The sequence below is a fragment of the Silurus aristotelis genome (assembly GCF_946808225.1).
Source record: "Silurus aristotelis genome assembly, chromosome: 16".
NCBI lineage: Eukaryota > Metazoa > Chordata > Actinopteri > Siluriformes > Siluridae > Silurus > Silurus aristotelis.
Genome location: NC_139589.1, coordinates 17,712,963 through 17,725,915, shown reverse-complemented (window position 1 = coordinate 17,725,915; position 12,953 = coordinate 17,712,963). Strand labels below are relative to the sequence as shown.

The 12,953-nt window shown below is 37.0% G+C and overlaps 1 protein-coding gene across 1 annotated transcript in view; it reads left to right on the top strand.

Annotated features, from left to right (window-relative positions):
* The window catches only part of loxhd1a (lipoxygenase homology PLAT domains 1a), a 39,672-nt gene that overhangs the window by 22,905 nt on the left and 3,814 nt on the right, over positions 1–12,953 (top strand). Inside the window, exons 22-37 of the mRNA XM_083563876.1 lie at positions 172–305; positions 890–1,032; positions 1,581–1,685; positions 1,820–1,948; positions 3,859–4,023; positions 4,812–4,993; positions 5,209–5,325; positions 6,112–6,274; positions 7,428–7,582; positions 8,330–8,539; positions 9,885–10,023; positions 10,190–10,395; positions 10,763–10,948; positions 12,053–12,180; positions 12,369–12,486; positions 12,689–12,866. Coding sequence (XP_083420002.1) covers positions 172–305; positions 890–1,032; positions 1,581–1,685; positions 1,820–1,948; positions 3,859–4,023; positions 4,812–4,993; positions 5,209–5,325; positions 6,112–6,274; positions 7,428–7,582; positions 8,330–8,539; positions 9,885–10,023; positions 10,190–10,395; positions 10,763–10,948; positions 12,053–12,180; positions 12,369–12,486; positions 12,689–12,866 — 2,458 coding nt within the window. The remainder of the gene's footprint in view (positions 1–171; positions 306–889; positions 1,033–1,580; positions 1,686–1,819; positions 1,949–3,858; positions 4,024–4,811; positions 4,994–5,208; positions 5,326–6,111; positions 6,275–7,427; positions 7,583–8,329; positions 8,540–9,884; positions 10,024–10,189; positions 10,396–10,762; positions 10,949–12,052; positions 12,181–12,368; positions 12,487–12,688; positions 12,867–12,953) is intronic.

The window sequence follows — 12,953 nt, the reverse complement described above, 5'->3', positions numbered from 1 at the left end:
AACTGGTAATTTGATAAAGTAAAGTAATTCTCAATCACACCAAAATGTATGCAATTTTTGTAATCTTGCATATGGAAAACCATTTCCTTTAATTAAGCAATGAGGCAATACCAATATGGCATTGCACTACCAATGTAAACATGCACATGCTGGCATTTCTACCTCTCTCAGGTAGATGTGTTCACCCTCATGGCAATGGATCTAGGGCAGCTGAGAAAGCTTAGGATTCGGCATGATAACAAACAGGCCAGTGCAGGGTGGTACTTGGATCGCGTGGAAATTGTGGACATAAAGGAAGAAACAATGTAAGCGTGTCTCTCACAAATGCACATGCAAACTCTTCTTCTTCTTTCTTTTCAGCCAATTAACCAATTACCTACCTATCTACCTATATACCCCATGTCCCTCCTCTGCCCATGTCCAAACCATCTCAATTGAGCCTCTCTCCCTTTTTTCCCTAAAACGTCCCACATGCACGGTCTTATAAACTCATTTCTAATTCTGTCCATCCTCATCACTCCCAATGAAAATCTCAGCTTCCACAAATGCACATGCAAACAATGGCATCCAATTTTACTGTCACAATTACACACGCTTTGTGACAGTAAAGAGTCACAGTTTTTAGGAGATACTTCTATTGACAATAGCCAAATAATTATATGCCCTGACCATATTACTTTTTGTAACCAAAAGGACATCTTTGGGGTCTTTTAGCAAAAACTCAAAATAGTGCACTATGTTGTACTGTACAATGTGTAGACTACAGGCCTGCCAATGAAGTTAATATCTCCCAAATATTTTCCCAAATCCCTTATTTTTATAACTGATTAAATATAAATATACATTCTCAACCCTATTCTAAACACTATATATTTTTAATGTGTTTTAGGTATTTTTTCCCCTGTCAACGATGGCTAGCAGTGGATGAAGATGATGGCCAGCTAGCACGTGAGCTAGTTCCAGTGGATGAGGCATTCATGACTAAGGAATCTGATCAGGGATCTCCAGCACAGCTTGGACTTGAGCAGAAAGGTCAGCCAATAACATAAGAAACAATAACATCAAAAAATACATACTAAGCATCACAGGACAGCTTTACAAACATAGTTTTCTCTGTTGGCTAATTAGCCTCATATGACCCTTGATGCCAGTAAGAAGGTGAAGAACAGACTGCTAATTAATTATTAATTGATATATTCATTTTTAATATAAACAAGAACAAACATTTCCTGGAGGAACTGGTCAATAATGAAGGATTTTGGTGCCTGCACAGTGATAGAGTAGGAACCGTTGGTACCTCATAGCTCAAGGTTCCTGTACATGTTCTGACATGTACATTTGTTTTTTTTTACTGGTACAGATTCAACCTTTTAAGAAAGATTCCTGTATTATTTAGGTTTTGATGTACTGTATCTAAGTTCTTTCGTGTTAAATCCTCTGCATGAATATATTATTTATGTACAAATATAACACCTTATTTACTATTCTTGTCAATATTTGTGAATAGGCATAATTCAATTATAGCTATACATTCAATGTATAGAATAACTGTACCTTATCCACCATGTATGTGTTGGTAGCCATGTCGACCACATACACCATGAGAATAAAAACAGGAGATAAAAAGAATGCTGGAACTGATGCCAATGTTTACACTGTTTTATATGGGACAAATGATGACACAGGTAAGTACCAGCTCTGTATGAGTTGATGTTTGAGGTAAAATAACAAAAAGAATTACAGTCAAATACAGTTGACCATAAAAAGGAATTGAACAGTATGCCATTATTAAGAATAAAATTTATGTGTGTGTAATTAGGTATCATTAATCTAAAGGCCTCAAAAAACCATAGGAACAAGTTTGAGAAGGGAATGATCGATGAGTTCACTATAGAGGCAGTAGACCTCGGCAGCCTTAAAAGAATCCGTATTGGACATGACAATGCAGGTACGCAAAAGCATGCACACACATTCACCGATACATACTACTGCCTAATATTTAGTTGTACAACTGTTTTGCCAAACTGATTAACTCTAACCCACAAAGATTTCAATTTGTAGATAGTATATTAGGTTTTATTTTATGGGTGCACGCCTTTATTATTTTGAATTGTTCAACGATTAACTGTTTGCACATCTCCTGTACAACATGTAAAAGAACAGGTTACTATTTTATGATCTTTATATTGATACATCTCCTATGCTTGTGTATTATGATGTATTTACATTTATGCAGTAGTATAAGCATGGTCATATATTCTCTTATGAATTACACTATTATATTATTGCTAAATTTACACTTGGGCATATTTATATCAGTAATTGTAGTATGTCGGTTTTCTCAAACAGTATTCACTTGTTTTATTTAAAAAAATATTTTTTAATTGCCCTGATATGTTGTGTAAATAGGCCAAAAAATGACAAAAAGTACCCTCTCTTCTTACCTTTAACATATAGTATATAAAACATTTCTTAATTATAGATATATCTGAAACTTCTGTATAATCTTTTGGCATAAGTGTATGCGTGTGTTTCTTCTTCTTCTTTCAGCTTCTCCCATTAGGGGTCGCCACAGCCGATCATCCGTCTTCATACCCCCCTGTATCCTACATCTGCTTCTTTCAAACCAACTACCTGCATGTCTTCCCTCACCACATCCATAAACCTCCTCCTTGGCCTTCCTCTTTTCTTCCCTCCTGGTGGAATCCTCCATCCTCAGCATTCTCCTACCGATATACCTTATGTCCCTTCTCTGCACATGTCCAAACCATTTTAATCTCACCTCCCTCATCTTGTCTCCAAAACGTCCTACATGCACTGTCCCTCTAATAAACTCATTTCTAATCCTGTCCATCCTTGTTACTCTCAACGAAAACCTTGGCATGTTCAGCTCTGCTACCTTCAGCTCCACCTCTTCTCTTTTAGTTAATGTCACTGTCTCTCAACCGTACAACATCGCAGGTCAACCGTAGTCCTATAAACTTTTCTTTTTATTCTTGCAGATATCCTTCTAACACAAATCACTCCTACCACTCTTCTCCATCCAGTCTACCCTGCCTGCACACTTTTCTTTGCTTTTCCAACACACTCTCCATCACTTTGCACTGTTGACCCCAGGTACCTGAACTCCTCCACCTTCTCCACCTCTTCTCACTGCAACCACACCACTCCACTGCCCTCCCTCCCTTTTATTCACACACATGTACTCTGTCTTACTCCTACTGACTTTCATTCCCTTCTCTCCAGCACGTACCTCCAGCTCTCCAGGCTCTTCTCAACCTGCTCACTACTCTCACCACAAATCACCTGCAAACATCATAGTCCACAGAGACTCCTGTCTGACCTCGTCCATCAACCTGTCCTTTACTACTGCAAACAGGAAAGGGCTCAGATCCGATCCTTGATGCAGTCCAACCTCCACCTTGAACTAGTCTGTCGTTCCTACTGCACACTTCACTGCTGTCACACTGTCCACATACATGTCCTGCACCACCATCGCATACTTCTCTGACACACCTGACTTCCTCATACAATACCACAACTCCTCTCTCGGCTAACAAGGCGTATTTCAGCCTGTGGATGCATATGCATCAATAATGAAAACAATTTTTCAACTTGACTTTTTGATATTATGGAAAAATGTTTAGTTTTAGGTATAATTTTTAACTTATTTACAAATAATTAATTTTTTTTATATATAGAATCCCCCATATTTGGTGTAAATATTACAGACAATTATTTACAGTGTACGTGTGCATGCATGTGTGTGTGTGTGTGTGTGTGTGTGTGTGTGTGTGTGTGTGTGTGTGTGTGTGTGTGTGTGTGTGTGTGCGTGGCCAATTTGTATGTTTGTGTTAGGTACCTCTCCTGGATGGTTTTTGGACTGGGTAGAGATTGACGCTCCATCTATGGGCCAGTGTTTGTGCTTCCCATGTGGCCGCTGGCTTGATAAAAAAGAAGATGATGGGGCCATTTTTAGAGATCTCTACCACAACAAGTTACAGACGAGATTATACACACCTTGTATGAGACACACACACACACACACACACACACACACACACAACCACAAAAAAAGTTTTCTTCTTAGGGTTAATCTGGAAACTTTGGCACACAAAGCAGAGGTCATCATTCCTTGGTGTAGTGAAATCCAAAACTGAAAAGTTAAGCGAGTGAAAGCAAATACTTGGAATTGATGGACGAGGAGCAGGGGGTGCAGACTGTGCAGAGTAAACAGGGACATAGCAAGTAAATAACAAAAACTTAAAACCATAAATGTTAGGTATTATTACCACTATGGATTAATTTGTTAATCAGTGAACATAAAAAATGTATGACATTCAAATTAGTCCTTATCTGAAGCCCATATTTATTTAGCTGGTTTGTTGATTTGTTCATTTACCAAATAAATAATTATAATATATTTTTTTGGAATGTGTAACCAATTAAAATATGAATTTACGAGATGGCAACATTATGAGATATAACTATTTTTTGCATTGCTTACACAATGCTTTTATGATGACTGGGGTCCTTGTAACTGAAATCACTGAAATGGTGGTATCACATTATGTTTGATTATTCACATTTCTTCTTCATTTAACTTGAGTGACTTAATTAGCAGCTTAGCTGCCAAACACATCTGGATTTTTATGTCTTGTTTGATCAGTACAACAGAAGAAACAGATAAAAGAGAAAACACACCTGTTTTTCAAACCACCAGCTGCCACTGATGTATGTGTGTAAAATAGCAATAGTAATGTAGAACCTCTCCTTATTGGTGTTATTCTATCTGATCTGTCATGTACTAGATGTTCCATATGAGATTAGAATCTTCACAAGTGACATTTTTGCGGCGGGGACAGATGCTGATGTCTTCATTGTCCTGTATGGGCAGAATGGCATACGCACAACTCAGAAATCTCTCTGCCTCAACAAGAGAGAAAGGTGCATGAATTTTGAACGAGGCGCTGAGGATATGTTCATTGTAGAGGTAAAACACACACATGCACTTGTTCCATGTGTTTTTGCTTGACTATAACAAACTTTTCAATATGAAAATGTAAATTTATGCAGTATACTTTTAAGCAAAAAAAAAAAGATTTAAGCTATTATTTAGGAATGAGTATAGTTGGCTTTGACCCATTTGTCTTTATGTTAATGACGGATGCAATGGTAATGAAAGTATTAAGAATTTTGGCTCTGCAGCTGGAGGACATTGGTGACATTATCGAGAAAATCAGGATTGGCCATGATAATCGTGGAGTAAACGGGGGTTGGCATCTTGACAGAGTGGAGATCAGGAGACTGCTGAGGAAAGGAAAGGTACTCAGACTGAACTGGAATATAAGTCAATTCGGATCTGATGCAATCAAGCATTTAGGACAGTATTTTACAGTGTTACAAACAGATACATTACATGGCCAAATGTTGGTGGACACTTGACCATCACATTCTCATTCTCACTTTTTTGTGATAATATGATCTAATTCTCTGGCAAGAATTGTAACTATATTTTGGAGCATAGCTGTAGGGATTAATAAGGTTAGGCACTAATGTTCGATGAAAAGGCATGGAATGCAATCTGAAGCTGTTTAATGGGGTTGAGCCCAGGACTCAGGGTCCTGGTTGAGATGTAGAATGCTTGAGTTCTTCCACACCAAACATGTCATACATAAAACATAAGCGATACTTTCATGAAACTTCCTATTTGCGCATTGATAGTGTCATGCCTGGAACAGGTTAAGCCGATTACATCCAATTTAATTAAATGTCAATGCTACAGCAATACAAATGCATTCAACACAATTGTGTGATTCCAGTGTTGCTACAACAGTTGAGTGGTGGACAAAGTACACAAACCATGTTCTTGAGTAAAAGTAGAGATACACTAGGTAAATTATTACTCAAGTAAAAGTAAAAGTGCTCACTTTAAACTTTCACTTAAGTAAAAATACAAAATATATTTGCCTTTAAATGTTAAGTACAATAACTAATTACAAGTACTTCATTACTGTCCACCACTGAAAAAGTTTAGGGAAAGACTCCTTGTGCGATGGTCAATTGTCCAGAAATATTTGTAATTGTGTATATGTGTGTATGTGTATGCAGGGCTCGGAAACTGCTATTTTCCCTTGCAAGAGTTGGTTAGCATACTCAGAAGAAGATGGTGAAACGATACGGGAGCTGGTCCCCTCTGACATCATCATTGAAAAGTTGTCTCGAGATGGAACACTGAAAACAATTCAGACCGAAGTGGATGATGCACTAGAGAGTATGTTATATACAACAGTACATCTATCTATCTATCTATCTATCTATCTATCTATCTATCTATCTATCTATCTATCTATCTATCTATCTATCTATCTATCTATCTATCTATCTATCTATCTATCTATCTATCTATCTATCTATCTATCTATCTATCTATCTATCTATCTATCTATAGGTTAGGGTTACTGTATATGCCCTAGTTTATTTACATTATTCACTGTGTCCATAAATAAACAAATCTCTACAGAGATGAGATGAGCTTTCTTTCACATTCAAGATCACGTGAATCTATCTATGAAATTATGCCCTCCATCACCACTACAGCTACAGCTGTATCTGATGACTAAACATGGCTCATTCAGATCCAATGTCATTGACTGTATTCAGTGCAAAGTCTTTTTGGCCTTGGGAGTTAAATTCTCTCTCAAATCTGCCTATGCCCGGTGAATTCAATGAATCCACCCACCACCAAGTAATGAGCAGTTGACAGCTTTGTGGCCAAAACTTGCAATAAACTTTCGGCTTCTGCCATTAGGGGTCGCCACAGCGGATCATCCGTCTCCATACCCCCCTGTCCTCTACATCTGCCTCTTACAAACCAACTACCTGCATGTCTTCCCTCACCACATCCATAAACCTCTTCCTTGGCCTTCCTCTTTTCCTCCTTCCTGGTGGCTCCATCCTCAGCATTCTCCTACCGATATACCCCATGTCCCTCTGCACATATACAAACAAACCATCTCAATAATATACATATATATATATATATATATATATATATATATATATATATATATATATATATATATATATATATATATATATATATATATATAAACATATATAAAAAAAGTGCTTCATCTGGTTATAAAAAGAGGAAAATAAAGATTGCTGGAAGATCACTGCTAATGGTCATATTACCACATGCTATCTTGTGGACATTTACATTTTACATTTGCAATATAAGCTGTAAATGTTTGAAAATACTGTATTTATGATTCATGCTCAATAGTTTTATATACTTTTGTTATTATTTTATTTTCAGAAGAATTGCAGTAATTCATAGTCATTTGCTTTATTAATATTGGACAGTTACAAAAATGATGTGGTGGTGTTTGTGTGTGTTTGTAAGTGTGTCTATGTGTGTTCAGTTCACATATATTCAGTGACTGTGACCACGGGTGACGTGTATGGGGCAGGCACAGATGCAAATGTATTTATCACTATATATGGAGACATGGGGGATTCCGGAGAACGTAAACTCAGCCAGTCGGAGAACAACAGGAACAAGTTTGAAAGAGGAGCGGTAAGGGACCCACTAATTATTTATTTATAAACAGGACTACATAAATTTTTATGTAAACCACTTTATGGTTTACATAAAAATAAATTTAGTCCTTTTTTTATAAATAAATAATTAGGTATTATTTAATTTGTGTTCATAAGAACTGCACTGTATTTGCAACTACTCAACATGTTTAACATTTCTAACATGTATAATCAATATTGAACAAATAAACACTCAAAAGTCATTTAAATGTTGTGCACACCATATCAACGATCTCACAAGAAAATGGAGATGAATCAAGTTTCTTCTGTAGGTTTCCAATATTGTAAAAATGAGGTAAAAATCATCCTGGTTATTGACACGTTGCCAAAGGTTTTGGTGAATCTATGTTCCTGCAGACTTTATGTACATCTGTAATACATAAAGACAAATTTTACAGCTAAGATGATTTTTTAAAGTTCTTACTGTACTAAATGTTTCACCAAATGAAAGTACTACATTATTACTACTTTATTATTATATTATTATTATTTTATTACTCATTTAATTATGTAACTTTATTATAATGCTGGCCTTTACCAAGTTCTCATGTGATACCCAAATCAAACTGGAGCTATAAGCTACATAGTACAAATTAAAACTTTCACACATGAAAGATGTGGTTACATGGTACCAATTGCCTTAAGATAGTAAGATTATTGCTTTGGACTAGCTATTGTGGTGGATCATCTATTGACTCTTTTTGGATCTCCTCTGATTGGTCAGGTGGACACGTTTAGTATTGAAGCAGTGGACCTTGGTGAGGTGTTCAAGATTTGCATTCGTCATGACAACAGCATGCTAAGTCCTGATTGGTACCTGGACCAGGTGGAGGTTGTAGACACAGACACTGATGAAGTGTTTCTTTTCCATTGTGAACGCTGGCTGTCTCGTAAGAAGGAAGACAAGCGCATTGAAAGAGTCTTCTATGTCAAGGTGTGTGTGTCTGTGTTTGCGTGTTTTAAAATACTTACCATCTGTGAATCTCTAATCATATTTGAAACAAACACCTAGCAAAAAAACTTACCATCCCCCACACTACACCACACTCTCTCCGATTCTCTTCTACTGCTCAAGTGTTCCCACAGGGTACTCATGTCTCAAGACTCTTTTCTGTTGTAACACCTAGGTGGTAAAAGGAAATTCTCCTTGATGTCTGAATAACTGAGTCTCTAGCAGTTTCAAACAACGTCTAAACATCTGCCCCTTTCAGAAATGTTTAAATTAGCATTTGTGTCATTTTTGTCTTTTCTGTCTATTTCCTCTCAACAGAATTTTAGACTAAGGGTATTTGTACTCTATGATATAATGAACAAGGGGCATGATGTATTTATTGATAGTGAGCCCAAAGCAGCTCTGGATAAGGACATCATCATTTATCATAAATATAAATGAATAATTGGAGATTCAGGTTCGTGGCCCTTGTCCAAATGTAGAGGACACCAAACTTACAGAACCTACTCTATTGCTAGCACTTAGTACACATCTGCAATTCCTCCTCTAGAATAAATCTTTTTTACCAGGGAGAAAACAGAGTTGCCACTTCCTAAAATGTAAAACACAAAAAAAAAGTAAACCATTAAATGTAAACCAGGTAACATTTTTATAAAATTCAACTACATAATACCACACAAAAAACACCAAATGAATAAATACTTCCATTTCTTTGTAATTAAGACGTAAATGGGTTACATCTCACAATTAGGGACTGGCCGTATGAGTATTGATTCATGGTCAGTCTTAGCATAATACATTCTGCTGGGATCAATAACCGCAAGCCTGCAGGTCAAAAGTGGATTATGAGTGGCATCACAAAAGGGTAGCTGCAAGTATTTCTGATAATGGAAGTACCTTTCAGCCTATTTAAGCTGTTAGCTGTTGTAGCGGAAATGGGAGCACCACTTTGATCCCATTAGCACCGGCGCAGCTGAATGTGTCAGCACAATGGATATTCAGTAGAAAGTAGGGCAAAGGAGAAAAGCATATAGACCATTAATAGCTAAAAGCATAAGTGTATGTACAAATTTAGGTGTTAATACTATGATTAATACCGTTCTTTGCTCAAGTTTATATCACACAAGAGAAATAGGCTAGGATGGCCTAAGAATGATACCGATTATAAACTTTGCATAATGAATGCACTCTTGTAAGATATTACTTTTTTTCATCTTATAGATATTTGGTATTCTTTATTTCCATATTTAAAGAAAAAATTCTTCACAGATTACAGTAGGATAAACAAATTCAGATTCAAATTAAGTATTAATTTGTGGTTGTGTAGGGATTCACAGGAGAAAGAGAGAGTGCATTCTGCCCTATGAGGAAAGTGACCAATCTGGACAGCAACATGAATAAAAAGAACAAAAAGCGAGCCAGTGAAGATGAGGATCAAGAGGAGGAGGAAGAGGAGGAACCTTCATGTAGGTGGATGCGCTCTCTCTCTCTATCTCTCTCTTTTACACACATGCACACGCAGTGCTTTTTACAGCCATGTTATATTACAAGTCTTATATTAAATGTATGTTGGTGTGTGTGTGTGTGTGTGTGTGTGTCTGTCTGTCTGTCTGTCTGTCTGTCTGTCTGTAGTAATACCATATCACCTGACAGTGAAAACAGGCTCTGATCGTGACGCAGGTACAAACAGCCACGCTTATGTCATAGTTAAGGGATCAAAACAGAGGCAGACCGAGCTTATGTGGCTGGAGCTGGAAGGGAAGAGTGCCTTCGCACCGCAAGCACTTGAATATTTTACCTGTTATGGTAGAGATGTAGGAGAGATTAAAAAAGTGGAGGTGAGAACACATGCACACAGTCAGTTGCCATTTTTCAATGACATGAATAATAATAATAATAATAATAATAATAATAATAATAATAATAATAATAATAACAATAACAATAATAAATCACACTAGATGTAATAAGCTATAGCTGTAGTAAACTGAACTTTAACATAAGGAGCATATTAGTGTCTACTAATCTAGTATCATTTAATTACATTGTGATTATTATTATACATAAATAACACACACAAATATTTTCAGAATTCACTGTAAATACAAAGAATTTTTTTAAAAGTGTGTGTGTGCATGTGTGTGTGTGTGTGTGTGTGTGTGTGTGTGTGTGTGTGTGTGTGTGTGTGTGTGTGTGTGTGTGTAGTTAGGTCATGATGGTGCCACTGCAGAAAGCTGCTGGTTTGTGGACCAGTTCTCTGTTGCTGTGCCGACCAAAGGGGTCATGTACGTTTTCCCCTGCAAGTACTGGCTGGCCAAAGATCGAGGGGAAGGCTTAACTGCACGCGTTTTTAATGTCATTGATGCGGACACTATAAGCATTTCGCGCAAGGTATATACACACACTTTATCTCACATTGTTGAGCCTTTGCCACATCTGGAGCTGCATCATTTTTTTGTCTGGAATAAAAAAAAAATGGTTGCTACAAATAGCATGTAATCATTTGATCATAGGTTTATATATTAGTACTAGGGTAGAAGTTGACGCCACAGCTAGGCCAGTGGCTTGAATTGCCATCAAAATCTTTTTTCCTTTTCTTTTCTTTCAACATGCCCTTCAGTAGCTGGGTGATTTCTATGTATGAGTCCACTGGGCAAGAACCCAAACATGCTTTGGTATTCCTGTGATATTTGTTTAGATGGATTAAATTCTCATAAGAATAATAATATTAAAATTTGTGATTTAAAACCATGACCTTGAAAAGATTAAAGCAGTCACTGGTGACAAATAGTGATGAGTGTTTGGTAATGTAGCAGATCACGGTGTCTCTTACTAGTTTAAACTGTCCTTATTTTCCTGGTAAAATAAGAGACACTACCTTTGCAAACACTACTTTTATAGGTACATCTATAATTTTATCATCATCTTAACTTGTTTTTTTAATTGTACTGGTGTCTGAATTAGACTGCGTGCATTTGCCATCAGGTGGCAGTGTTGTTTTTCTCTTGCCTCGAACTTAGCTGCTTTTGCTAGATATGCTGAAGAGTCTTTGTTTGAGCATACTCCAATTCTTTATCACTGTTCTGCCTTTACTGCTGGTTCTTCCTTTTCCAGTGATTCTCACCCCCCTCTGTTCTGTTTAATCATATTCCCACAATGTGTAATCGTATTTTGTTTAATTTAATGCTTTGGCAAAAAATAAAAAAAACAGCAGGGACAAAAATGGTCTTTAGCAGAGATCGATTCAAGATAAGTGTACTTTAGTAGATTATAAGTGTATTCTAGTAGGCTATTATTTTGTGACTGGAAAAAAATATTAAACTGTTTCATATATCATTTTTGTTTTAAAAAAAGAAAAATCGGTATTACTTGAAAAGTGAGAGTGATACACTCTACTTCCACACATTTTGTCTGTACTGTGATGTTATGGCATGTACATTAATTATTCATAAATTTCTTAAGCCCTTCCTAGTAAAAATGTTTCTTTCTCTGTAGGTTATCTATGAGGTCACTGTGGTGACAGGTGATGTCCAGCATGGTGGCACAGACACACAGATCTACCTCACATTGTTTGGCGTGTATGGCACGTCAGAGGAGATTCCACTGCCTAAATTAGAAGACAGGTACACACACACACACACACACACACACACACACACACACACACACACACACACACACACACACACACACACACACACACACACACACACACAAACAGAAACACACACAAACACATGCACAAAAAAAAGAATATGGAGGAAAATTTGAGACGGTTATGAGGTGTTTTTGTGTGGGTGTTGGGTTTCAGGTTTGAAAGATGTCAGACTGACACATTTAATCTAGAGATTGAGGACATTGCTCCACTCAGGAAAATGCGGGTTCGCATTGATGGCTCTGGAAGCAGACATGATTGGTTCCTTGATAAGGTGTGTCTGTGTACTACCGTCTTGATTACAGAGCATATCAGAATAAAAATACAGATGTGTGACAAAAGAGCCTTTAGTATGAAACACTTGAGGTCTTCTGGTCTCAACACTTTAGACAGTTGTACTGTTTTTAAGTTCATTTGTTACCCATCAGTAAATATGTCTTTAGGCATAAATGAACAAAACTCATGTGTGTGTACAGATTGTTCTACATAACCTTGAGACAGATGAGGTGGCTTTGTTTGTGTATGAAGACTGGATGTCCCGAACATACGGAACCAAACGTACCCTTGTGTGTGAGATGCCTGCAATTATTAACGATGAAGAAGTAGTGCAACTCACGACATACATTATTTCCGTCAAAACCAGTGACCTTGCAGGTACACGACTCTACAAAGCCATACACTAATGACAGCTTCACGTTACATACAACTACACACAAATCTATATGGTATCGTGACAAAGAC